At 50.8% G+C, this 26,631-nt stretch overlaps 9 protein-coding genes across 9 annotated transcripts; 4 read left to right on the forward strand and 5 right to left on the reverse strand.

Moving 5' to 3' along the window:
- Window positions 1–1,906: 1,906 nt before the first annotated feature.
- Window positions 1,907–3,781, reverse strand: nde1 (nuclear distribution protein NudE; the record flags this gene model as incomplete). Its single annotated transcript, XM_056634342.1, has 3 exons — window positions 1,907–2,695; window positions 2,761–3,465; window positions 3,542–3,781. The coding sequence occupies 3 exons, from the start codon at window positions 3,779–3,781 to the stop codon at window positions 1,907–1,909; spliced, it is 1,734 nt and encodes a 577-aa protein (XP_056484962.1).
- Window positions 3,782–4,878: 1,097 nt separating this feature from the next.
- N7509_009706 (cysteine hydrolase family protein) lies at window positions 4,879–6,282 on the forward strand (the record flags this gene model as incomplete). The annotated part of the gene is made up of 4 exons (XM_056634343.1): window positions 4,879–4,985; window positions 5,065–5,489; window positions 5,586–5,717; window positions 5,780–6,282. 4 exons carry the CDS (start codon window positions 4,879–4,881, stop codon window positions 6,280–6,282), a joined length of 1,167 nt encoding a protein of 388 aa, XP_056484963.1.
- Window positions 6,283–7,224: 942 nt separating this feature from the next.
- N7509_009707 (TRAPP subunit TRS20) lies at window positions 7,225–7,869 on the reverse strand (the record flags this gene model as incomplete). The annotated part of the gene is made up of 2 exons (XM_056634344.1): window positions 7,225–7,522; window positions 7,679–7,869. 2 exons carry the CDS (start codon window positions 7,867–7,869, stop codon window positions 7,225–7,227), a joined length of 489 nt encoding a protein of 162 aa, XP_056484964.1.
- Window positions 7,870–8,598: 729 nt separating this feature from the next.
- Window positions 8,599–9,975, forward strand: N7509_009708 (splicing regulator NSRP1-like domain-containing protein; the record flags this gene model as incomplete). The annotated part of the gene is made up of 1 exon (XM_056634345.1): window positions 8,599–9,975. The coding sequence occupies one exon, from the start codon at window positions 8,599–8,601 to the stop codon at window positions 9,973–9,975; it is 1,377 nt and encodes a 458-aa protein (XP_056484965.1).
- A 427-nt stretch (window positions 9,976–10,402) lies between these two features.
- On the forward strand, window positions 10,403–10,903 carry N7509_009709 (40S ribosomal protein eS30; the record flags this gene model as incomplete). The annotated part of the gene is made up of 3 exons (XM_056634346.1): window positions 10,403–10,468; window positions 10,590–10,694; window positions 10,880–10,903. 3 exons carry the CDS (start codon window positions 10,403–10,405, stop codon window positions 10,901–10,903), a joined length of 195 nt encoding a protein of 64 aa, XP_056484966.1.
- A 721-nt stretch (window positions 10,904–11,624) lies between these two features.
- Window positions 11,625–12,582, reverse strand: N7509_009710 (uncharacterized protein; the record flags this gene model as incomplete). The annotated part of the gene is made up of 2 exons (XM_056634347.1): window positions 11,625–12,286; window positions 12,345–12,582. 2 exons carry the CDS (start codon window positions 12,580–12,582, stop codon window positions 11,625–11,627), a joined length of 900 nt encoding a protein of 299 aa, XP_056484967.1.
- A 1,374-nt stretch (window positions 12,583–13,956) lies between these two features.
- On the reverse strand, window positions 13,957–14,154 carry N7509_009711 (uncharacterized protein; the record flags this gene model as incomplete). The annotated part of the gene is made up of 1 exon (XM_056634348.1): window positions 13,957–14,154. The coding sequence occupies one exon, from the start codon at window positions 14,152–14,154 to the stop codon at window positions 13,957–13,959; it is 198 nt and encodes a 65-aa protein (XP_056484968.1).
- Window positions 14,155–15,209: 1,055 nt separating this feature from the next.
- N7509_009712 (tetratricopeptide repeat protein) lies at window positions 15,210–23,274 on the forward strand (the record flags this gene model as incomplete). Its single annotated transcript, XM_056634349.1, has 5 exons — window positions 15,210–15,468; window positions 15,518–17,511; window positions 17,570–18,176; window positions 18,229–21,882; window positions 21,947–23,274. The coding sequence occupies 5 exons, from the start codon at window positions 15,210–15,212 to the stop codon at window positions 23,272–23,274; spliced, it is 7,842 nt and encodes a 2,613-aa protein (XP_056484969.1).
- Window positions 23,275–23,776: 502 nt separating this feature from the next.
- N7509_009713 (Zn(2+) transporter ZRT3) lies at window positions 23,777–25,436 on the reverse strand (the record flags this gene model as incomplete). Its single annotated transcript, XM_056634350.1, has 3 exons — window positions 23,777–25,144; window positions 25,204–25,334; window positions 25,385–25,436. The coding sequence occupies 3 exons, from the start codon at window positions 25,434–25,436 to the stop codon at window positions 23,777–23,779; spliced, it is 1,551 nt and encodes a 516-aa protein (XP_056484970.1).
- Window positions 25,437–26,631: the final 1,195 nt, after the last annotated feature.

A 26,631-nucleotide genomic window follows, 5' to 3' on the forward strand; every position in this document is an offset into this window, starting at 1 on the left:
CAACGAATTGAAGGGAGGTAGAGAGAAGAGGGAGAAAAAAAAGAGGTCGAAAAGGGGAGGCGTGGAGAGTCAATGAGGATTTGCCTGTCCGGTATAATAAATCGTCAGCAATCGGAAGTCCGGCGTCTTGGTATTTTTTTTTTTTCTGGTTAGGCGCGGTGGGTAAGGGGAGTAGTAGTGTCAAGAGTATATAGCTGCAAACGGACACAGTCGAAGCAGGGAAGTTGAAAGGGAAGGGAAGGGTTGCACTCACGGGGACCACCAGAACCCGAAAATGAAGATGAAGATGGAAGAGAGTATAGAAAAAATGGGGAAATTGAGGGGAACCACGAGTAGAAAAAAGAAGAAGGCCAATTCAACCTCTCAAAAAATGCTGAGGAAGAACTTCCTTCCCAGTGGGGGGGGGTCCCAACTACCGTTCCTCACCGCCTGCGGTTTTGGGGGAACTTCACCAATGTTTGTTGGGCGGTTCCACTGGTGAATCTCCCACCAATTTCCTAAAGGTTCCCTGCTCTCAATTGATTTGGGGGGGATCCCATGTTGCAATCTGCCAATCAGTTGAGTGTTAGCGACTTGGCGCCCGTGCCAGCTGGGGCAGCATAGTAGTATAGTGCCTGCGGCACTATACTATGTCTATACTCTAGTGACTACGAGTATGTATCACTACTGTCTACTCTCTACTGCTACAACTACAACTACCATAGTATAGTTACACTGAGTCTGATATACTGCCAAGTGTATCCATACCGTACCGTACGGTCAATAGGGCTATGCAGATCGGACTCCGACTCGGCCTTGGCCTTGGCCATCCAGCCTGATCGGCTCGAATCTGACATCCCGAGCCACTGGCACCACTCCCCGTCGATTTAATTTATCTTTCTGCATCGACAAGCCACCTGTTCATACCCAGATCACATGACCGCCGGAGTACATAGTAGATACCGGAGAATATCTTTTTAACACAACCTATTATAATTAACTGCTATATTGACTACTACTATATAGTGGGCGTAGAAAAACTCGCCGGTCACACTTGTAACTCATTAATTCACTCCTATGAGACCATAAGACCCTGAAACGTGGGATCGACACCCCCTTTTGCAACGGACCGCTGTGCCTGGTTCCTGAGGCTGGGCGGGCCTGGGCGGGTCCCACTGGTGTTACCTTACACTTTACAACCATATCGCCGGAAACGGATCTATGAACTACTACGTACAAGTATGCCCACACTACTCATAACTTGAAATATACTTGACATTCACAGGTCTAGACCGCAAGGCTGAGACCGAAAGCCTAGACTTGAAGACTATGTCATAGAAAACCCCATTTCAGCTAGACAAACCACTACAGACAACCCATACAGACAACCTACAGAGTGCACACTGTATCAAACATAAGATCGGGTATTATGAAACGCCTCGCGACAGACAACGAGAACAAGATGCTGAGACACAGCTTAGGACGCCGTGGACTCTATCCACAGCTACAAAAAAGAGGTGACGGGGGTATGGAGTAAAAGAGTAAAAGGGACTCATCTCATCGAGAGTGGTCAACTCCCAACTCCCCACTCTCTCCCTGTCAGACACCAGAAAACTGTACATGGGCGCCGATACAGGAAGTAAACCAAAGCAAAGCAAAGCAAAACCAAACCACTATCCAGGTGGTCGCAATGCATGCACAGACAACACTCAAACAAAGAATCAGAAATATGGATATGTAGAACGAGAACGAGAACGCAAATCCCATCCCATCCCGTCAAGTCAAACCCCCGACTCCTGGTAATCAAGTCGATTGGAAATAGTGTGAAACAATTTATCCCAAAATAATATTGTAGACAAGCGCGAAATGAATTTCTCTTCCTGTGGAAAAAAAGGTCTGGTTTGATCAAGTCAAATCAGATCGCATTCTAAAAAGTCTCGCCGAGATCGTTCACTTTTGCCCTGCGATCGGCCGGCGGTGCCATGCTTGACCCGGGCCCAATACTTGACTTGAAACTCCGGGGTGTGGGGATAGCGGAGACACCACTAGTCGTGCGCTTCTTGAGCGTGCCTGGTGTTGCTGTTACTGCGGCGGAAAATGACGGTCGGCGCAGATCCTGCGGGATGCGGGAGGTAGTCGGGGTCGAAGCGAGATCGAGGTCCTCCTCAATATGGGACATTCCGCCGCCAACCGACGACCCCTGTCCGGCATGGTTACTCAAGGAGGAGCGTGGGCGCCGACTTTCTGTCGTCGGGTTGGTTGAATAGTGGCCGAGTGGGGTTTTCGCGCCGGGTCGGCTAGATCGACTTTCAGGACGAGCGCCGACAGGAACACCAGAGTGAACGCTTTGGCTAAAGGAACTGCGGCTGGAGTAGGAGGTTCGACTGCTGGGGCGACTGTCGCCACCGGTTCGAGCCCCGAAGGACTGCCGGCTTTGCGGGAGGTATGATGGTGTGCCGCTCTCGCTATCTCGCACGGACGATCCAAAGCTACTGCCGCTCAGTCGTTTCCGTGAGTTTCGTCGCACTGTGATGTTAGAGGCGACGGGGCTATCGCCCACCACAGATCCGGCCCGGGAATGGGGGGACCCTCGAGATGAGGTTTCGGAAGGTGCAGGGAGTCGTGACTTGGCGGACTGCACACGTTCCTCGAGTTTCTGCATCTTGCCGATCAGACCTCGGATTTGGTAAAGAGAGCCCGATTTAGGGAGTGTTGGCTGACGAAGAGCATTGCCGCTTGTTCGTGACAGACTATTGCGGGAAGAAATTGAAGGAGTGGAACGGCCAGGGTTGCTGTAGGCCAGAGAAGAGGTCCGAGAATGCACGGGGCGAGGTTGCGTGCGAGCATTGTGAGCATTGTGCAGCGTTCGCGAAGTAATCGCGTCTGCACCTGCTGCTCGCTGGCGAGGGAAGGTGGGTGTTGCGTTAATCGATCGACGCAGGCTGGACGACGACTCGGAGATGGGAGGCGAGGGGGAGTGGCGGTAGAGGAAGCCAGTGATGCTTTGGCTGGTGGAGTAGCAAAGACAGGCGAAGAAGTCGCCGTGCCTGGGGAACGATCGAAGATTTCCAATGAATGCGGGGTGGATGGACTGCGATAGAGGGGGGTGGGCTTCCGACGACGGAATGCATGTCCTCCTTCAGCGTTGCGCAGCTTCTCCTGAACGATCTCTGCCTCAACCTTGAGATCGGTGAGTTCATCCCGTAGTCGCTGATTCTGAATGCGCAGACTCTCTCGCTCTTGCTCCCCCTCCCTCATCTCCTCCTCGAGTAGCACTCCACGCTCGATGGCGGAATTATGTTTGTATTCCATGTCCTCCAGGGACGAAGTGGTATTCCGGGCTTGCCGTTCATAATCATCATTGGCAACTTCAATGTCGCGCAACTTCAGTTGCAGAGTGCGGTTGGTATCGCGGAGGGAGGTGATCTCCTTTTGGAGGTTGTTTTGCGCCGAATTGCCTTCCGTCTTGGACTGCTTGTATTTGGTCTGCAAGAACATGAGTTTCTCTCCCCGGTTGCCTCCAGTATACCAGTAGTATATGGTAGGTAATATGGGATCATACCTTCCACTCTTCCACCTCGTACCGTAAGGTATCGACCTTCTCCTTTAACTGGCGCTCCCGCTTCTCCGAGGCTTCGATATCCTTTTCTAGTTCGGTCTCCAACTCCCGACTCGAGACTTGGAAATCGGCTAGCTCTGCCTCCAGTTGTTCATACTGAGCCTTATAATGCGCCAGCTCATCTCGGTATGAACTGCTGCTAGACTGTTTCTTTTCGGTGGGCGAATCATCGGCGACAGGCATCTTCCCACGTTGGGCACCCGAGAGCGGGTCGCAAAAAGACGGTCGCAAGTTCAGCGTCGGTAAATAGTGGAAGCAAGAGAAATGAAATTCCAAGAAAAGAGATCCTCCAGAAGATTCGCCCAACCAAGGCTGGGGTTCTCTTTTCCTTCTTTTTTCAAAGGCTCATGCAGGTTGGGGTGGGCGTGGGGGGGGGCTGGCCAGCGTTCACACACGCACGGTGGTTTGGGTGGTTTGTGATGATAAGGACCCCTCGGCGAGGCGGTGACGCAGTGTCCGATCGGGGATGAATAGAGTCGACGGGCACCTCCCACCGAGAAAGTAAAAGGGTAACGAGGGGAGAGGATATCCGAGTTGGCCGATGTATCGGTAACTTGGAAACTTACCTGGGGAGGGACTTTGTCGGTGGAAGGTGGTTGTCGCAAAGGTCAAAGGCAGGCCCACGATTAGATCTGTTGATGTTGATGATGGCTGATGTGTTGGTCGTCAGGGGGAGGCCACTAACCGGATATGGTTAGTCTGTAACACCGTATACAACATGTGATGCCTGACTGCCTTGCTGCCTTGCTGCCTTACTGCCTCACTGAACTTCTCTACTGTACTTCCCCTACTTCCCCACTAACCCCAAAGAGCAAGTCACTCGGATCACTCGATCTCCGATTTCATCCACCATCCACATCCACCGGGGCTCTTGGGGTTTCGTTTCTGGGGTATCCCATCGTCCCGTTGGTGAGTTGTCGTCCTTTGCTTCCTGCCTTTCCTGTTTGGGATTTATATCTCCCCTTTCCTACTGTTTATCCCGTCCCTTCTACCGCCCTTCCAGGATGCTGCTGTTATACCCACGCACACCTTGGGATCGTGGCTGATCGTCTCCATTTGCTTCCACGCACTTGTTTACCTCTCGCCCCTCCCCCAAGTTCCCACACCATCTCCAATAATCCCACTGCCCGGAGAGCTTCCTATACCCTCGTTCAAGCTTGTCGCAAAGATAACCTTCATCGTCATGACCATGTGATCCCTCGCCAGCACCGAATCCTGACCTTTGATCATCACAGACTGTTCACCGGTGAGCGCGCGCACGCGTGGCTCTCTTCTCGATCATGGCCGATCCTATCGATCTCAACCTGGATGCGCCCAGTGATCTCCAAGACATTCCGGAACTGGCTACTCAATTGATCGCGCCTCCCGAAGGGACATACCCTGATAAGTAGGTGAATCCCTGCACCTCCCTCTCTCTCCGCGTCTTTGGCCCCCACCCATCTAACATGCACTTTTCATCCGTTCAGGAATACCTTACTCGCAGCAGTCCAGGCGCACGGCAAGACCCACGGCTACAATGTCGTAGTCAAATCATCGAGTACACCCACAGAAAAGAAACCAGGTCGAACAGCCAAGGTATGGCTGCGATGTGATCGCGGTGGTCACTATCGCCCGCGGAATGGCCTCACGGAGGAAACGCGAAAGCGCCGACGAACTTCGCGACTGATGGACTGCCCCTTCATGCTGGTTGCAGCTGGCTCTCCCGGTATCTGGAGTTTAACCGTCTTGAACCCGACACATAATCACGGTCCCATCATCGAGAAGCCTCGTCAAGTTCCTCACCATAAGGTTCGCAAGGGCCAATTGCCCGCACTTCCATATGACTGGCCTCACGATGCTTCCTTCACCCCATACACAACTGCGTTAGTCATCATTGATATGCAGAAAGACTGTAAGTTTTGAACTGATATTGTTGTTGTTTTTGTTTGTGTTACTACCGCGGCTGCTGTTTCCACGCATATACCTAATGCATGTCATCTCTCAATAGTCTGCGCCCCGGGTGGATATATGGAATACCAGGGCTATGACATATCCGCCGCCCAGGTTCTCATCCCTAAACTTCAGCAACTGCTGCATGCCTTTCGCACGGGAGGTTTTCCGGTCTATCATACACGAGAAGGTACGTCATCGCCCAACATACATAGAGGTCCCGAGTAGGAGAATTACTAACTTGATTGATAGGCCATCGGCCCGATCTATCCACACTTTCAAGTCGCGAACGCTATCGCTCCTGCAATAATAGTACCGGTCTAGGAATTGGGTCCCAAGGTCCAATGGGCCGTCTACTCATTCGGGGAGAATTGGGTCATGATACTGTGGATGAACTATATCCACTCCCCAACGAACCCGTCATCGACAAACCAGGCCGAGGAGCCTTCGCGCATACAGATTTCGAACTCATCCTCCGAAACAAGGGTATCAAGAACCTCGTCGTCGCAGGCGTTACGACAGATGTGTGCGTCTCGACAACTATCCGCGAAGCCAATGACCGTGGATTCGACTGTGTGCTCTTGGAGGATGGGTCCGCGGCCGCGGAGCCGGCCCTCCATACGGGCACTGTTGAGTCTGTGAAGATGGAGGGTGGCATCTTTGGCGCCGTCGCTAAGCTGGATGATGTCATTCACGCCGTTAATAACTTCAAAGCTATCACCATGAAGAAGCTGGCTCCTCAGATGACGGCTTGATCTCGTTTTCTATTTCATAGGTTCTTTTAGCGGGTTTCTGTTTGGGTTATTGGGATAGGGAGGAATTCGGCTGGCTGGCGTTGGGTTTAGGACTGATAAATCAATCCACAATCCGTACTCTTTTTCCCCTTCTTTCTTCCTTTCTTCTTTTCGTCTCTTTTTTTTCTGAGCTACTTGCTTCCTACCTCCCTCTGCCCTCCCCCATCTTTTTTCTTCTCTTCTATTCTTTTTCTTCGGTTGCTCTGAACAGCGCGGTTCAACCCGTATTCCGGGCCATGTATCATTTTGGATCATCTCTCATCTCTCTCCATTCATCTTCATCTTTCCTAAACTCGCCATGATCCTCGTTCCGGCAAACCGGCCAAATTGTGATTTCTTTCTGGGGTAAGATCCTACCCAGACCAGACATTTGGAAAACATGAAAACATCCATCCGCTACCAATTTCCTCCCCGGGTAACATACAAAACGATGCATTATCCCATTCATCTAACAGGTTCTGTGTAAAGAAGGCAAGGAAGGGCCCGGATCTGGGTATCCAACAGAACAGATATTGTTTTGGTATTCGAGACCCTTCAGTTCGAAGGGTCACATAACTAGCATATGCAAGAAAAGAAATAACCCGATTTCTATAACAAAGACATACCTTTAATAACCAAAAGATAACCACCAAAATTGACAAGAATAAAAAGTGTGAGAAGAAAAAAACGAAATGCAATATCCCAACGCCGCGCTCTGTCTTAACTGAAAACAATACTGTACACAAACAACCAAACTCCGAGTCCAGAGTTTCAATAAAGTCCACGGGACTCCTCTTCCAAAGAAAGAAAGAACAGCCTGAACGAAGAAACCCAACCGATCCCAACCCAAGCATACAAACTCGAATCAAGACAACAAAGCCCTATCCAAGCCTACCCTCACATTCCCCATCTCCCACAAAAAGATCACAACCACTTTTTCCCAGCCGCCGTAATCTTGGACCTAAAAACCGGACTCCGAATCTCCATCCCCTGCTTATAAAACGGCGACATAGCCGTCTTAACAAAGCTCTCATAAACCTCACTCATAAACTGACGCACCGCCTCCTCCGTCTGCGGAGAAGTAGGATTAGCCGCAACACTACTCGACGAAGCGCGCGTCGTTGACCCCGAAGAACCCAGTAACGATGACGCGCCTAGGGTGCTGGAACTGCCGCTTGATGGGAGTTGGGGCGGTTGGTGGAGGAGGAGGAAGCGGGCGCCGCTGGGTGTTAGGAAGGCGGATATGTAGGCTGAGGCTGGGGGGGTAGGTATCGATGTGTTTTAGGTACCTGGATGCGGGGGGGGATGATTAGCTTGGTATAGGAGAGGGGAGGGGTGGGGGATAAGGGGGGGAGGAGGTAGGGTGAGAGGCTCTCACATTCCACCGTTCGTCCACTGCGCTTCTTCGAGGATGTCTAGACTGGAGTGGATGATGAATTGGTTCATGTATTGGGCGGTGTCGGGGAATCGGAAGCGGGCAATGCCATCGCCGCCGCCTTTGGAGGTGCCGAAGGCGATGTTGAATATGGGGGTGTCGGTTGGTGAGAGGATGGTGAAGTAGTAGGACATTTTTGCGGCGGGGGTTATTTGGGGGGGTTTGTTTAAGACTTGAGGTTAATTACGGAGTAGAGGGGTGGAGCATTGATGGTTGTTGCTCCAGTGGACACGTGATGATAGGGACACGCATGGAGCTGACCTTAGGACTAGAACATTATCCTGGTGGTATGCTTTGGTTGTTTAGTTTTGATAGAGAAGAATTTGATAATTAGTTTTAGTAAGCAAGCTTGAATGGAATATCAGCAAAATCAAGTTCTGTGAGAAAAAACCCGAATGCCGACTGGAACTTGGATTAGTAGGACAGTCGAAGTTCGTTAGCAAACTATATATATGCTCTCCAGCTACCAGGGAAAAGGTCAACAGACGCGGGGCTTTTTTGGAATTGCAGTCAATTGGGCAACCTTATAAAATGAGTAACCTAGGAACTTGAATTGTTTTGAAATTAAAAGCATTCCATCTAATAAAAATGACAACTTCAGTTTCATCAGAACAATTTCTCTCCAAACCTGCAGCATGGCAGTTCCCCGCAAACCAAGCCCAGCCAATCACATATCACATGACAGCCCTGCTTTATCGGCGCTATCGCATCGCAGCTTCCCAATTTTGCCCAAGACGTCACAACTTTGAACTTGAATCCACTCAATCGCGGTCGGCCGGCCTTCTACTCTCACCTTTAATCCAACATCTGTGAATCTACATAACATAATCTCAGACCGGCGCGACCATCCTAGACCCCACACCATGGCGCCGCAGTTCTCGACCGGCCTCAATCTCCCCAACAAGAAACCCGGCCCAAAGCCAGGAAATGCCTTCGGACAGAAGCGCAAGAACATATTCGACGACGACTCAGGAGATGAAGCATCCAACAATGATGGCGCAGTAGAAGTCTCAACCCTGGGTGGCGTAGACGCGCCAGCTCCGAAACCCTCCAAACCCTCTAAACCATCCTCCTCCTCTTCCTCTGCCGCAGGCCCGCCACCGAAACGAAAGATGCAATTAGGACTTGGAACCGGGAAACCAAACATCAAACCACTGAACAAGAGCTCAATTTTCGCCGACGACGAAGATGAAGATGAGGAGAAGGAAAAAGTACAACAAGGAGAAATGCACCTGGGCCTCAACCAATCGAAGAACTCGAAGCCACCAGTACCCGGTCCTGGCAAAGAATTCACCAATCTCTCCGCACTACACAGCAGCAAAAAGCACGCGAAGGAAGCCGAAGAACTGGATCCTTCAATTTACTCCTACGACGCCGTATACGATAGTCTACACGCCAAGCCCGAAAAATCCAACACATCCGCCGAAGCGAGCGAAGTACCAAAGTACATGACGAATCTGCTGCGTAGTGCGGAGATCCGGAAACGCGATCAGACGCGCGCCCGGGATCGCCAGCTTGCCAAGGAGCGCGAGGCGGAGGGTGATGAGTTTGCGGATAAGGAGAGCTTTGTTACGGGCGCTTATAAGAAGCAGCAGGAAGAGTTGCGGCAAATGGAGGAAGAGGAAGAAAAGAGAGAGAAGGAGGAGGAAGAGAGACGGAGGAAGAATGGAGGTGCGGGGATGGTGGGCTTTTACCGCGATGTATTATCTCGTGGAGAGGAGCGGCATCAGGAAGTTGTCAAGGCTGCTGAAGAAGCGGCTAGCCGGGTCAAGGCTGGTGAGACGACTGAGGATTCGACGAAGGAGAAAGATGATAAGACGGAAGCTCAGAAGGCGGCTGAACTTAATGAGAAGGGAGGTCGTGTTGTTGTCAATGATGAGGGCCAGGTGGTTGATAAACGCCAGCTGCTTACTGCGGGATTGAATGTGGCACCGAAGCCTAAGACTACAGCTTCTGCGGCTCCCAAGGCGGCAGCGCGACCTGCTGGACGACCGGGTGCCAACTTTGGAGCTCAGGGTCGGGCTGGACAGCGTGCTCGCCAGACTGAGATGGTTGCCTCTCAATTGGAGGAACGTGCGCGAAAGGAGGAAGAGGCCGAGGCCGCGAAGCAGCGGGAGATTGCCGAGAAGAATCGCAGTGCCAAGACAGCTGGAGAAGTGTTGAGTGCGAAGGAGCGATACTTGGCCAGAAAGCGGGAAAGAGAAGAGGCGGCGGCGAAAGAGAAGGGGGATGCGAAGTGAGGTTATCTTGTGTCACATATGGGATTGATGTATTATACATTACCATGGGCTGGATCATCTAATTATATCAATATTAGAGCAGATCAGTCACTAAGCTCGGGTCACATCTATGTATCCATATCTGTATCTATATGCCCCAGGGTGGCCCCGATCTATATCCATCCTAATCGGGGCTAGGGTATAGCATATCTCGAATGATGACTAATATCACGGGACTACCTAAAGCGGACCCCGCCAGCTTCTGACCCACGTGACTTGACTCACGCTGACTCACCCCTCCAATCACCTGACCAACTTGCTGACGGCCTCGCTAAGCCGCCCCACACAGTCGCACTTCGCAAATTCGCAACCCTATCGCCGTCCGCGTCCGTCTTGAACTTCATCGCCCTTCCAACAACCACCGTTATTCCATCAACAGTCATCCAACATGGGTAAGGTTCACGGATCTCTCGCTCGTGCCGGTAAGGTCAAGGCCGCCACTCCTAAGGCAAGTGTCCCCCTGTTGAACCTATGAACTTGTGCCTCCGTGAACCCTTTGGTGGCGTTATACGGAGGCGTCATGTTCATCGAGAGAGTCGCGAGAACCCTCATCCTAACTGATCTTCCGAGTACAGGTTGAGCCCCAGGAGAAGAAGAAGACCCCCAAGGGCCGCGCCTACAAGCGTGTCCTGTACACCCGTCGTTTCGTCAACGTCACCATGACCGGTGGCAAGCGCAAGGTACATACCGACTGAATCTATCCATCCCACAATTCACAGCCCACAAACACAAATCTGCGACACAAAATCCACCAGTGATTTCGATATCGAAGTCGGTCATCGAATTCGACAATCGAATCACTTACCACCCAACCCACACAGCACGACCCGAGAAGGAACAGGCAGGCTAACAAGGCAACCCACAGATGAACCCCAACCCCGGCCAATAGATTGCCCAACAACGTTAAAGAAAACCCTTGAGTCGTGAACGGACCGGTTGAATCTACGATGACGGAACAAAAACACCAAAATTCGCCAGAACATCTCGGCACCGACACGGCTGCAATCGAACGAAGGCTTTTACCGGCCACGGCTGGCTATTTGTACGGATGATATCATGCTTCGCGTTTACCTTTGAAATTTTCGGCAACCGGTTCTTTTGAGGGGAAAATGGATATGGATATGGATGCATCGCCGCATGCTGGTTGATGCAGGGTTGGAAATTTGCTTTTGGGCCGGTCCGCGCGCCGAGTCCTGGATAGTCGCTTTTGAGTCGTACATAGGCTATTCCATGAATTGCTTTTCCAATCCTGAAGAGAGATCTTTTGCGTTGCGTACGATAGGGTAGTGTTTGGGCTGCTGAACCCTGGAGTTGGGACGGGAATTTTCTTGGATCTTATTCCAGGGTTCGGAGACCGGTTATGGCTGTTTGGCTTTGTAGACCCATCTTGTGCCTTTTCAACGATTCGGTTCACTACGGTGTGCTCATTGTGAATCTCATCCCTCGCATCTTGATACTGGACCATCCACGCCATCCACGCCATCCACGCCATCTACGCCTTGATAGTCATTGAAGAATCACTGAAGTCTATAGAGTGTCTTGGTGACGAGGTAATATGATAAACTCAGTATAGTTGACCTTAACATACAGACATTCCGCCGCTGCTCAACTCACTCATAGTCAGGATCGAAGATCTTCGCCTTGTAGAACTCCGCATCGCCCCATCCCCTCCTATCAGTCACAGTCTTCGGGTCCTTCTCATCACTGAAAGACACATATTGACCCAGCTCATTCTTCTCCCCTCTCACCCAGGCATATTCACCCGAAGAATGCTGCACAAGAGACTTGATTTTAGTAACCGCCATGAGAGTCTCGAACACCCCAGTCTTGATGTTATAAGCAAACGCCCCACCAGTATGCGTTACCAACAAAACATTGGGATCCTTATAACTAGCCGATAAATCATGGCCATTCTTCTTATGACCGGGAATCTTCTTCAAGGGGATCCCCTCCCCATCCAGCACCAACTTGATATCCTTCCCCTTCCCCACAACATCAAACTTATAAAGATAGTCCTTCCCCGTCGCCCAGAGCTTACCGCTGTGCCACAAAACTCCATGCGCCATGTCGAGCTTATATTCATGACTCTTCTTGATCTTGCTCAGATTATTCACATCCGACGCATCAGTCGGCACGTATAGGGTCAATTTACCCGGGTCAGAGCTAGACGCCACAAATGCACCCAGGTGCGGTATTCGCTCCAGGGAGTGCGGATTGTCGCCCGGCGTCGCTTCCCAGACAACATCGTCCAGGTCGGCACTTTCGTGCCCGGCTATGATATTGACCATTCCGACTTTGCCCCCCCGAGGCAGCTACTAGGGCGACATAACCTAGATCGGCGGTCTTGCGGATCTTCACGTCATCTAGATCGGCCCAGTCGTCGTGTTCGAACCAGCCCACGTCCGGATCTGCTGTGAAGGACCAGTAGATTGCGTCTTTGTTCCATGTTGCTGCGTCGCGAGGGAAGACTCGGACTGTTTTGGTGTTTTGGTCGACGACGGCGAGGTGGTAGGCTGTTGCTGTGGAAATTGCCAAAGAGAGGGAGAGGAGGGCTTGTTTGAATATCATGGTTGTTATGCCAATTGCTGGCTGGTTGCCAGGCTCACTTGATTGATGATGGAGAGAGTGCTGAGGAGGAGATGGGACGAAGGGCGCATCCCACCGCGGTTATTATACTAATTTGCAGATGAGACGATGCCGTTTCTGCATTTCCAAATCGCTAAATATAATTCCTCGCTTCATTACTAAAGGATATATGATCCCTGCCAAGCTCGTATCTATACCAGCTTCACGGGCAACAAGTTCTAAACGATGATGATCATCCCTTCTTCGGGCTTGTTCCTGTTAGATGCAACCTAGCGAGAGGTTCATTTAGACTTGGCAGGCTTCTCACGCGAGATGCCGCCTCTTTAGGTGAAGATTGCTATTTTTGGAGCCTCGTATTGGGATGGCGTCAGGGCGGGTTAGGGCTTGGCGATGGGGCGGCCCCCGATGGAAGAAGGAAGGGGATGTTGTAGATACGAGGTGTGCTAGAATAACGATTCAAACAAAGTCAACGCTAACCTTGGAATATAATGTATCAAATGTGAGATAAAAACAACATTGGCATCTTCAGTCACTAATCATCCCCAACACCGTCCTTTGTTAGTTCGTCAAAAGTAGTCTCGATCTGCTCACCATATTTCCTCTGATCACGAAATATAGACGTGAGCAATTCCAAAAATTTGAAAAAGTCTTCATGATTGTCCCCAAGTGTTTCTCGCTGGGTCTGACAGAGCTGGTAGGTAGTGGATTCGGCTTCCTTGTACTTTTGCTCGGCGCGGTATACATTCGCGAGGCTGTCCAAAAACCAAGCGTAGATGCATGATTTGGTCCCACTATCTATTCATGTCTCGTGAAAATTCAAGTAGCACCATACTAAACCTCGAGAAGCTTCCGAAATTTGATGAATGACCACCCAAGCTACCTCAGAGATTGCCAGGTGCTCTTATGATCTGGCCCGTGTAAGATATCCCGCCTTTTGACTACTTTCTAGTACTACTATTAGTAACTGTAGCTATATAAAATCCCAATGTGAACAAGATTATCTAGTAGTATTAATAATTACTAATCAAAAGCCTAGGCATTTCCTATTTTCCCTAGATAAACACCAGAATTTCTGCTCGCCACCTGGGCTCATAGCTCGACGTCAATACACTTCAGGGCTGTGAAGGATACTGGAAGAACATTTATGGAATCATATCAACCATTCTACCGTCCAGCAACCGAGGGGCATGGTGACCGGGCCCGAATTATTTCCTAAAAGAACGACCCGTTGGAACCAGCTTTGCACCTCCCAACATCCGGTTTCTGGTCGGAGGAGTTTCTTGACCAGACCCGAAATTAATCTAAATAGGAACCACGGACGTGAATCATGCCTAGAATGGCGATGCGAAATTATTTTCACGCGACATGCCGTGTAAATCTCATGTTATTCCGAGGTCTTGACGGGACAGAGGAGTAAAACATCTGTCTAGCAAGCGCGTGGCTTCCACATTCTTTCTGGCCGGGGAATGTCATGACATAAACCGCGACATTGCCCATTGGCTCGACGGATGTGCCCGCGTAGCGCAGAGCGACAGCCATGAACAAAGTAGACATGATCTCACAAAGCGGTCGGGAGCATCGGATAGAAACCGATGTCCTTTTGGAAACTGGGGAAATGATCTCACTGCAATACAAACCATGGATTCAAATGTAGCTCGAATAGAATCTGTTGGTTGATTTCAGTGAGATATGATAAACGGGGAAATAATTTCCACAATGACTAACAGCCGATCGTCCACTGAGAGGCGACGTACATCTACCTCGCGTTGTGGGGAGAGGGAGTCTTTACGTCACAACCCGCCAACTTTGCATCTACATCGTTCATTCTCATGTTTAGCGTGTCATTGTTTCTAATTAGACTCCCTATAGCACATAGAATTTAACAGCAATTCCACCTTCGTCATTGACATATCCATCTTATTTCTATAGGGATATGTCTGCATTATTGAACAGAAAATACATCTAATTGATTTATGCTACCATTGATACGTATAATTTGAAGCACTATAAATTTTTCAGTCGGTTGACAGACCTATGGTATTCCAAAAGACCTTTTCTATGGTAATAAGAAACAGCAGTAAAAACACAGTGACGAAACCCGAAAGCTAATCTGTATACAAAGACATCACCTGGCCGCAAGACCCACCTATCCCCTCGATCCCATCCATGCCCTCCATGCCTTCGAGCATCATCGACTTCAATTCACCTCCTGGTACCGGCTGAATCAGCGTCCAATATTGATTCATCCATCCGCATGCGGTCCTTGGAAACAGCTTCAAATCAAGGCGTGGTTCACTCCCGAATGGATGAAGCCGAAGTTCCACAAATATACCCCCTCCATGACTGTAATTGCCCTATGGAATTGCATAGGCACCTTTCGGCTCCCCGAGAAGAACCCATGATGCAATTATGAGGGGTAGCTCATTTAGCTATTAAGACTGCTTGAATGTGGGATAATCTGCTTTCCTTCCCCATCTACTATACTCATGACAACTGAACTCAACGACTATATGATAACTATTTTCTATTTTTAATCTTTACGACTACAAAATTTTCTTATTCTTTAACTCTGTTTCTGTTCTCGATACCAAATAACAAATAACACCATTATGGCTTCCCAGCAAATTCAGGCGGAAGCTCAAAAGCACGGAGAGAATATTGGCCTTCGTGTTGCCCGGAGCCTGGGCAAGCGCATGTCCATAGGCGGTGGCTCGAAAGACACCACAAGCAAAGAGCACACTGATCAGACTGGCACTGATCAGCGTGCTATTGATAAGGGCGAACAAATCAAACAGGGCACTGGCCAGAGCGGCATTGACCAGCAGGCTGCCGATCAAGGCGAACAATTCAAACAGAGCACTGGTCAGGGTAGCACTGGTCAGCAAGCTTTCGATAAAGGGCAACAAGTCGAACAAAGCATTGGTCAGAGTGGTATTGGTCAGCAGACTCTCGAAAAAGGAGGACAAGTCAAGGATGAAACCACCCAAGGGAAACTTCGGCAGTGCCAAAGGTCTCGCGGGAAAGGAAGAAAGTCCCAGAGATGTCGTTAGTGGAGGAGACACTGCCGGTGCTATCGGTGGTGCCGGATCAAATACGGAATACCTAAGCCCAGCAAGTGCTGAAAACGCTGGACGCCGAATGTTTGGCAGCGTTTCAGTCGGGCCACCGGAACCCAACGACGATATTCGAAGAGGTCCTATCTGGCCTGGACCCGGAGACCAGAGGCAAACAGGCAATACTGCTTCCAAAGGCGCTGGAAGCAGCGCCAAAGGAGGACTGAGCCAGGAAAAAATGCAAACCAGTCAGGCACAAAGTCAGGGCCAGGCTGTTGGTAGATCGCCAGGAATTGCTTGGGCTCAGAGCCAATCTGATTCGGGCCAGCAGAATTGGAGTCAAACCAAAGAAAGCACCACCAAGACCACCGACCAGACCTTTTCCCAGACAAGTGCTAAAGGATTGGGGCAAGATCAGCAGCAAGACCTGAGGAAAGAATCGAGCGTTCTTGACCCGACTAGCGACAATTTCCGCGCAAACGAAGCCGGAGGAATTAGCCCTACTCAGAAAACGATGGGCAACAAATCCGAAGGGCAATACGGCGCCATGAAAGATGAAGCCAAAATGGGCGATGCAAGTAAGGACAAAGACAAATCTTCCCAAGGCCATGGATTATTGGGCCAAGCAAAAGAGAAGTTCAATCAAACCCTGGGGGTCGGCAGCCAGAGAAAGAAAGCGACCTCCCAGAGCAAGTCCAAGCAAGCCAAGGGTGGAGCAGCAGCTGCAGGTGGAATGGCTGGAGCTGGACTCGCTGCACAAGGAAACAGTGCAGGCGGAACTTTTGGTGGTGGTGGTGACTCTATCAGCGATGAGTTCAACATCATATCAGGTATCAGTGACGATGTCTTCAGTGATGGAGCTGCTGGTAAGACTGCCGCCAAGGGTATGGGCCAGGGCCTTGCAGGAAAATCCTCTACCCCCAAGAAGAAGGGCGACATGGCCAAAGGAATGACCGCAGGGAAGACCCCACAGGCCTCCAAGCAGTATAAACAAGGTGGAAAATCAGTTGCCGCGGGCCAGGGTATCAACAAGGAAAAAGGAGCCTTGGGCCAGGGCACATCCGACATGTCCACCAACCCGATGAGCCAGAAGCTGTCCAAACAAGGCGGTATAACCATGGGAGGTATGGCCGCCATGTCTGGATCTTCAGCTTCTGACAATGGAGCATTTGGAGGCTCGGGGGGCCGAGGTGCTGGTGCCGGACTTGCTACCGGTGCCGCTGGCATGGCCGGGGCTGGAGCTCTTGGAACTGGTCTCAAGCAGAGTGGAAGCCAAAAGGGCATGGGTCAAGCAGGTATGGGTCAAGCAGGTATGGGCCAAGCAGGTATGGGTCAAGCAGGTATGGGTCAAGCAGGTATGGGCCAAGCAGGTATGGGTCAAGCAGGTATGGGCCAAGCAGGTATGGGCCTAGCAGGAATGGGTCAAGCAGGTATGGGTCAAGCAGGTATGGGCCAAGCAGGCATGGGCCAACGAGGCATCATGAGTGAAGAAGCCACCAGCTCGACCACCGGTGTCTCCTCTACCCGTGTCGTGCAGAACCTAAGTGGAAGTAGCCACCGAGTTACCATCTTGCAAGAGAAGGTTCAATCCGTGACGCAGAAATGCAAGACTCAACTGGGCCTGTCTGCAATCGAGATCACTCAGCGAGGCCCTACTGTCGATGCTTTCTTCGATGCTGTGGCTGCCGAGCGCCTGCGCTGGATGCCCCGCGACGGAAGCCGACTGGATTGCAGTCTGAGATGGGCTTCTCGTCTCGCCTATGCGGTTGATGCCCTGCGTGAATCAATCGGGGCCTTTGCACCCGGCGCCAATGAGGCGGCGAAGATGATATGGGGTTTCTTGATTCTACTTTTGGAGGTGAGATACATTTCACTCGACGGAACTTCAAAGGAGTGAATGCTAACGATGAGATTAGTCTGATATTGACAACACCGACCTCTTCGAGAGTGTCTTTGGAAGATACGGTCGTGTGGCTGTTGGCATTCACCTGCTGCTTCAATATGAAACTGCTTACAAGTCATCTCCCGAGCTTCAGCCAGAGGCGGCTGCCGTGTTCGCAGATCTCCTCGAGATGATCTCCACCACCTCTTCCAGCTGTATTGAAGGCTTCAAGAGCAAGGAGTCTGAGCATGTCACCGGCCACAACGTGGATTCTGGTTTCGTGATCTACGCCAGACGTTACTCTACCCACTGGAATACCATTGTCGAGTCTGCTACCTCCAAGGTTGTCAGGCACAGCTCGTTGATCTACTCGAGCCCTGAGCTGGGAAGTCTTCGACAGTTCCTGGGAGTACAGGATCGCCCTCTGCAATTCATTCTTGATTCTCGCAGCCACACTTTGGTCGATGGATCATTTGAATGGTTCAACAATACTCTTTATGACTTCACTATTGGAAAGTCTCCTGTCTTGCTCATGACTGGTGGCCCTGGAGCTGGAAAAAGTGCTATGGCACAGTGGACTGTGGAGCGATTGCAGGAATCGGCCGAACATGATAGTTGGAATGTCATTCCCTACACCATTCGTGAGTTTCATCCAGATCAAATCATCAGATCAAATTACTAAACTTTTCCCAGGCGCTGATATTCCGGTCGCAACACTCCCTCTGCGCATCCTGAAGGGCGTTCTCCATCAAATGCTAGATCACTCTGTCAGTGATAGGAAAACACAGGAAGCTATTCTTGTCCAGGTCGCCCACGCTGCTCAAGCTGCCATGGATGGTGCTTTCGAGTCGGAGGTAGAGGAAAGTCTCTGGAAGGGTATTCGCGCTGGACTGGCTTCGAATATCCAGTACATGTTTGTCGTCGATGGTCTTGACCAGATTAAAGGCGGCGATTCCGATGCGATTGCCTTCTTGGAGAAGATCACGGCCGTCTTGGACGAGCAGAATGCCGGCTCAAAGATGATTGCCTTCACTCGTCCTCTCAGCTCGAAGCTCAGTACCAGAAACATTGGACAGTTCACGATCCAAAGCGCCCAGACTCATACCGACCTCTCCACGTATGTCCACAAGATGCTCTCATCTGGCTCCCACTTCGAAGAATCGAAGAAGAGTCAGCTTCAATCTGCTGTATCTGCCATTGTCAACCGCTCCCAAGGATCCTTCAGCTGGGCTGAGATGGCAATTGCTCACGCCGGCCAGCAGAGAAATCCGGCGCAGTCAATTTCGTCTATCCAAGGCTTACCTCAAACCATGCCGGAGCTCTTAGACTTCCACATGAAGAGTCTAGATCTGAGCCAGACAGAGACCAGGTCAATCATGGCCTGGTTGGCTGCTGCCGAGCGACCCTTGCTGGTGGAGGAAGTCGAACAGCTCATGGCTGTCGATGCAAAGGGACCAAGCTTCGTGTCGCGTGCCTCTCATGTCGACTCTGCATGGGCCGCTGCTCTTCGACCTCTAGTTATGACCCGCGATGGCGTTGTCTCTTTTGCGCATACGTGTATTCGCGACCATGTCATCAAACAGGTCAGATCTGTCGGTGACAAATCACCACTCACCCTGAAGGAGGCCCATCACGATCTTCTGACAAGATGCCTGGCATGGGTCCAGCTGAGTGTTCGCGAAGAGAGTGAAATCTCAATGGACAAGCTGAGCATGGAGGAGCGCAACCGTCTGTTTGATAAGTATGCTGTGCTGGAATACACCGCACGCTATTGGATGTCGCATCTTCTGTCATCGCCTCTAGTCACAGACGCCGGCGAATTCCAGTTCACTGCCAGCTTCAAAAAGCTTCTTCCTGTGACTGTTCTGTTTGCTCGCCTCGAGCTTACGTGCAAGGAGTCGCAGTTCACTCGGTCCAGTGTCCTTGAGCTATACCGTCTCGCGACTGATATCCGACGCCTGGTCCTTGGTGAAAAGTCGATGGCACTCCTGCAAAGTCTGCTACTTAGCGCTCGTGTTTCCAAACTGGCACATGCTAGTCATGCAGAAGAGCACTGCTATGATGCTTGGAGACTCAGTCAAGAGCTTCTGGGACAATCTGACAGCATCACTTTGGCCTGTGCCGAGATGATGACACAGTCATTTACCGAGAGTGGAACTATGACTACCCAACAGGAGGATATTATGAAGTATCTCATCCTGACCGACACGGAGATCACTGGCGTGGAATTCAACCAGCGACTAAAGTACCTCGGAATGATCGTCACTACATACAAGTCGCGCAGCGACAATCACTCTGCTCTTCTGATCTCCCGGGAATACTACCAGCAGATCCTGGTTAAGTATGGTTCCAGCTCTAGACAATCGTCTGAGACTGCCGACTTCCTCACTGGTCAGTTCTCGAGTACTGGAAGTGACGAGATGAGTCGCGATATCGCACGTACCAAGTATGACAATGTGGTTCGCACCATGGATGTCACCGACGAACGCCGCATCAAGTATGCTCTGTACATGGCTCAGCTCTACGAGTCTCAGGGCGAAAAGGCTCAAGCTCAGGGAATCTTGTCAAATCTCTGGACCGGTCTGAACTCTCGCGACATCGATTCCGTCGATATGATGGACAAGAAGGCCAATGTCGCTCTCGTCTACTACCAGTTCCTGCGTCGCCAGGGCCGCAATGATGAGGCTGAGGTGATCATTCGTGAATTGGTCGCTGACCTTGAGATCACTGGTATTCATTCCAATGAGATGATGCAGCGCGTGCAACTGCTTCGCGCCGAGACCCAAGAGATGCACATGTACAGCCTGGATCGGTCCTTGTCTATCCTGATGTGGAATTACTACAAGGAAAGCAACCAGGAATATTCCTCCGATGCCGTCGAGCTTGCTATGTCGCTAGCCGAAGGAATGGCAAATACCGTGTCTATCGAAGACAGTACTTCTCTATCTGGTCGCGACCGCAAGCTGATGGTTGAATTGTTGGACTCGATTACCTCGTCACCCAGCAACCTTTCCGTCTCCACCCTCATTCTCTGTCACAACCTCTCGAGTATTTATGTTCGTGAGGAAGATTGGTCGGAAGCTAGCGATTGCTCAAAGGCTGTCCTACAGCACGTCTGGCCTACCGTCGAGCAGGCCGGATCTCACAAGAAGCTTCCAACTGAGCTGGCACCTCCCGTGGCTGATCTGGCTCTGGTCCTGGCATATTGCCATTTCCGCAGACTTCATCTGGATCAAGCTACTATTGTTTATGAGAATGCCTTTGGATCACTTGTTGCATCTGAAAGAGTGCCCGTACCTTCGGTTCTTGCTGTGGCAAAGGCCGTCGTTGAATTCTATGAGACAACCTTCCAGTTCACCAAGGCGTTGACCCTGCTCCATTCAGTTAGCAATTTCCTCACGAGTCGTCTGGGAGAAACTCACAAGCACACCATTGAGAATCTATACTTGGAAGCTGCCCTGGCAACCCGGTTGGAGATGAACCATGAAGCCAAGAGTACCTACCAGCGCATCTACAATACAACCCTGCGCGGCAGTACCATCGCACCCGAAGGAATGGAAGCAGCACTTGCTCTCATTGTTCTGTACGAGAAAGAGCTGCAGTGGGACTCTGCTCTTGATGTCTACCGCCATGTCTGGCCTACCCTTGTCATGCACGAGCAAATGTCCGTATACGACAGAATGCAGACCGAGAAACTGATTGAGAAGACCTACCTTGGCTACATGAATATTCTGACAACACGGACGAAGAGTACTGAATTCACCGAGCGCTACAAGGTGGCATCTGAATACGTGATGACCTGTGAAACCGTATACGGTCCCACGCACCAAAAGACCCTCAGCGCAACCCTACTCTTCGCCGAGCTATGCGAGTCCAACGACTCGTATATAGACGAAGCCATCTCGCTGTACAAGAAGCCCCTGCAAACAAGCGAATGGGTTCCTACTTCGCAATCTGCAAAGGGTCTCGACCAGATGACACAGCCTCTGCCAATTACATTGAAACACAAGCTGGCTCAGTTGTTCGTTCGCAAGCGTGATTCTACCAGTGAAGCTCGCTCGTTGTATACTGAAGAGTATCAGCTCGCCAAGAAGACCCAGGGATTCTTCTCAACAACCACCCTCTCTTGGCTCCGCGAACTTGCTCTTGCACACTCGCGCCAGGGCACGCCTACCTCCGTGCAGCAGGGTAATGCCCTTCTCCACACATACGTGACAGACGTCCTTCACGCCGGCGGTGAAACAGACATGATGGCCGACTGGGCTCGCAAGATCGCCGCGATCTACCTAGAATGCGGCTTCATCGAAGGCGGCAACAATGTCCTGAGACGAACTGCGTCACCGTGTCGTCTACGGATCTGAAACAAACGCCATGGCCCTGAGTGATCGCCGCGACGCTGTCTTCGTATCAGCATTCGAAGAATCATTCGGACGCCGCGCCAGCTCCACACAAATTATGACCGAAATGGCCCGCGAGATGCAAACCCAACAGGCATTTTCGAAGAATCTGTCCGGACATGACTTCGTTCCAACGCTCATTGCTGGAGATCGTCTGGCTCGTCTGCAGATGCAGCAGAATCGTACTCGTGCGGCGAAGGATACAAATAGAAAATTGTACGAGTACTTCTGCGCTACACTCTCTGCTTCTAGTATTTCGGACAGAGATATCGTGCAACAGTTCTACGGCATCTGTCTCCGTGAGGTCCACAGTGAGAACTACACCTTGAACATCCTCACAACGACAACCAGCCTTGTTCGAGACCTCTGCAACGAATCTCACTTCAGCGACGCAAGCGATGTGACCGGTGTCTTGCACTCATTCCTCCATCTCACCGACGGTCTAAACAGCTACGAGAGTATCCTCGCCGCGACACAGCTCTGCCTATACCTGAGCGGCCACAACGCCACCCGTTGCCAGAACACAACAATGTTCAACGAAATGTCCGTAAAGTCAAAGCTCCTCCTGCAAGAACTTATGACGGCATCAAAATCAATCGGTATCGAAATCGTCGATCTCCCATTCACCCAGCTAAACGACATAATCACCCTCCTGGGCGAACACGAAATGTTCGACGAACTAGAAGGCATCCTAACCCAACTCTGGACATCAAGAATCGTCCAACGACTCTGGACCCCGGACGTGGTTGTATGGATTGGCCGACGACTCGTGGAAACGCGTTTCTGCCGCGGCTCCGTCGACTCGGCTATCCAGCTTTGTCGGGATATCTGCTACAACTTGCGTCAAGTTTGGGGAAGTTGTGATCCTGTCACGCTGGAAATGACGAAATTGCTCTCTGGGCTTTTCACTGCGTCTAACGATCATCAATCTGCCGCAACGCTGCACGAAGGCGTGCTGTACGATTTGCTCAGTGACTCCGATGCGAAGGACCATCCACGTGCGGCCGATACGGCGACGCAGCATATGGAATTGATGCGTCGGGCTCAGGAGCGTCTTGGTGGTCCGCATACCTCTACTCGGGCTTCTGCGCATGCGGATTTGGTTTCGCAGGTTACTGAGCGCTTCGGAGTTGACTCTGAGCAAATCAAGGGGGTCGGGGAGGCGAATGGTGGTGAGAAGTTTGGCGTTTGGTCGAGGCCTAGACGCTTTAGTATTGATGTTGAGGATTTGGAGGATGAGCGTCAGAGTGATACGCATCATAATCATCTCCGTGAGTCTAGTGGGGTTGGTTTAATGAATGGTAGTGGACATGTGAGGAGGATTTCGGTGCAGGCGCTGTGAGGGAGAGCCTGAGGTATACCAACTTGAAGTTGTTAACCCTTTGATTGTTGGGTGCGAAGGATCTGGAGTTTGGGATTTTTAATTAAGATATGTTTGTCGGAGACTAAATTGTCATGAGATCTCCTTAGTCTGAGTTCAGTTAATGTCATTATTTCATGAAAAATACTCGTGCATCCCACTAGTGTGTAGCATCAAGTACGGGTACTAGCAGAGAGGGTAGTTGGGAAAGAAGAGATTTTGAATAATAATCATAATTCGTTTAGTTGAGTATTGACAACAGCTATAAACAGCAATTCGAGCACACCGACGATCATGTACCTGGTCCACATCCTGTACATCATTTTAATGAATCAAAAGGTGTATGCACTTCTGGAATTCCAGCAAAAAGGATACAAGAAAAAAGCCAAAGCAACGCCGCAACCGTCTTTTTCGTGATTTCTTATGCAATGTGCAGCGCCAATTTGTATGCAAAAGGAGTGTCATCAATCCAAGGTAAGGCTGTTTAGGCTGTCAAGGCAAAGCTGACGCCCATGAGTCCCATTCCAGCGACAGCAAATCCAATAGCCATGCTTCGGTGATGTGTCAAGCCTAAGCCCTCGCTGAAAAGTGATAGAGCGACAGATGTCATGACGCCGGCGGTAGCAGCAAACATTCCGCCATAAACACCCCAAGATGGGCCATGTGCGTCATGGCTGCTGCGTCCTGCTCCCCAAATCCACAGGGCGGCGAGACCGGCGCCGGCGGGCTGGCTAATACCGCCGAGCAGACTGGACCAAAATATGGCTTTCCAGCGAGAGTTTAAGGCAAGGTATAGTGGTAGAGCCATAGCAAAACCCTCCACGATATTGTGAATAAACAGAGCCAAGAATACTGTAAGACCGAGGGTCGGACTGGCGTGGTTTGTGGCGTATGTGATGAAACCCTCGGGAAGTTTGTGCAGAGCAATCGCGACGACGGTCTGCAGACCAATGGACAAGAAAGCATTTTGCGGAACGTGATGATGGTGTGTACTGTCACCAGCAATCTTGGCCAAATCTGGGTCAGCGTGATCATGCGTATCGGAGTGGTGATGGTCATGATGAGCGTCTACATCGACATGGATGGTATGTTCAGACTGAGGTTTTTGCGGCGGAGACGAGGAGCAGGAGCTGGCGGTATGATGGAGCGGGTGCTGAGAAGCAATCGCGTCGTAATACCCGGTATCAGAGGTAGTTATAAATTGTTCGGAGGTCGATTCAGCCCCATTGGCACATTCCGGCTCTAGCTGTACACTGATGCTTCGGTGCTGTGGCACCAGCGAGGCACGCGTGACTTCGTTCGCACCTGCGGGCGGCGGGCATGACTCCGGAGGAAATACCTTGGTGCATTCACGCCCACAAGTCTGGGAAAAGCCGTAGCATGGTCCATTCTCATCACAAAGGGGCTTCACACCGCCCACCAACGCCGTGATTCGCCGGGTGAGCATTGTCTGTAGCGATTCCCGCTTTACAGAGTGCGAGCCCACCGGGGTGCGCTGTAAGACTGCCGGAGTGGATTTGAATGAGTGACCCCTATTGGAGGGTCGCAAGAGGGGCGTCCGCTCGGTGTTTCCATTCGCATTATGGTGGTGGGTGTGGTGGTCATGGTGGTCGCCTCCGGCAGGATGGGTTTCGCCGCGCTCGGGATCAATTTCCGCGCCACCGTGACTATGCGCACAATCCACCACATGCGACGGGATGAAGCGATGAATGAAACCGGAGAGAAATTGGATGATAATCACACCTCCGAGGAAGAGACCGATCAAAATATAGGCCGAGGCAGACGGGGAGAAGCCGGCGCGCGTGAGGTAGTCTTTGGAGGTGGGGAGCATGCTATACAAAGAGGTGAATAGCTGGTGCTGGTTAGCCATGCAAATACGCTGGGGTAATGTCTCAGAAATGAGTTACGCACCATGACACCAGCACTGAGACATAATGAGGCCGACAGGAAATTATTGCTGTTGGCAATTTGGAAGCTCTTGTGGTGAGTGAGCCGCCGCATCACCAAGTCGACGCAAATGACCGCCGATCCAAGGACACAAGCTGGAGGGAGATCAGTCGCATACATGGAGAAAAAGAGTAGTCAGACTCACCGACGCCTGAGACGCCGCTCATGACCCAACCCCGCATATCGTTGGAAGCCATGGCGAGTGCGGATGGGGAGAAAAGAAGAGGAAGAGAAGAAGCGGAGGAAAGAAGGAAGGTTGAATGATGTCAACGCCCGAGGCTTGGCGGTCACGGCAGTACTAGTATAGAATACTATAGTATACTACAGTATACTACTGCGTATAGTTATATGGGAAGAAATGCAAGATATTTGGATGGGAGAAATGAGAGAACCTTGGAAACTCAACAGATCACCATTCTTTCATTCCCAAAGGATTATTTGATTGGGCAAATACATTGGCAACTCTCTCAAGGTCCTCAAAGGCCCCTCCGCATGCAGCCACCCCCCGCGCTTTTCGCGCTATCGAGTCAAATTAGCCCCTGTCAGGTCATTGGAATTACTAAAAGCCAAAAGGTAGATCAGGACCAGAGCACTTGATGGCTATTTTTATTTCTATTTTATTTGCTATGCTATCCTGACTCCTATATCTACCGTATGGCCCAACGTGGGGGCCTCTATGCCAAGTGCTCAAGCTAATACCACTGCAGATCATTTCATCCGTGGGGGCAGATAACCCTATTACAGGACTTTATTCGAAAAAGAAATACCTCCTCAGCCATCAAAAGCCGAGATTGATGCTGCTCGGCGCAGTGGGCTTAGCAGTCTTAAAGCCAAAGATCGTAAAGAACGACCAACATTCGCGTATTCACAGGATCTTCCACAGACAAGCTTTGACCTCCGAAGGCCATTTGGACGTTTTACCACTAAATCCTATGCAGCTTCTAAATTGGAATCTCCAGAAGATTCATTGAAGCCAAAGGCACGTGGCAGTCGCCCCGACCTTTCTAAAATAATGGCCACTAAACCGCGATTTGACTCAAAGGCGACAGCATGGGGAGAGGCAGAACTTCCACCTCTCCCGCCGAAGAGAAGGGGCGAGGGCTTGGAAGACGTAGTTCTCAAATGAATTTACCTGACATCTAATGAGCTAGCTTATGACGAATAGCATGTTTGGTGTGGATCTAGCTGCTTAAGATCCAGAATTAGCATGCGATCCACCAACAAAGCACCTCCATATATTCTCGTTTTTGCTGTGTACTCAGATAATTTCTTCTGTATCCCTCTTTCGCTACATCTCTAGAAGTCACTTGCGCTTTTTTGGTTTGCTCTGGAGGCTAGGAAGGATATAGCGCGATTGATTATATCCTTTCACAACCTTCCAAGGAACTCGGA

This window comes from Penicillium cosmopolitanum (assembly GCF_028827165.1).
Source record: "Penicillium cosmopolitanum strain IBT 29677 chromosome Unknown utg000009l:1.0-9042332.0:1.0-9050551.0, whole genome shotgun sequence".
In the NCBI taxonomy this organism is placed as follows: Eukaryota; Fungi; Ascomycota; class Eurotiomycetes; order Eurotiales; family Aspergillaceae; genus Penicillium; species Penicillium cosmopolitanum.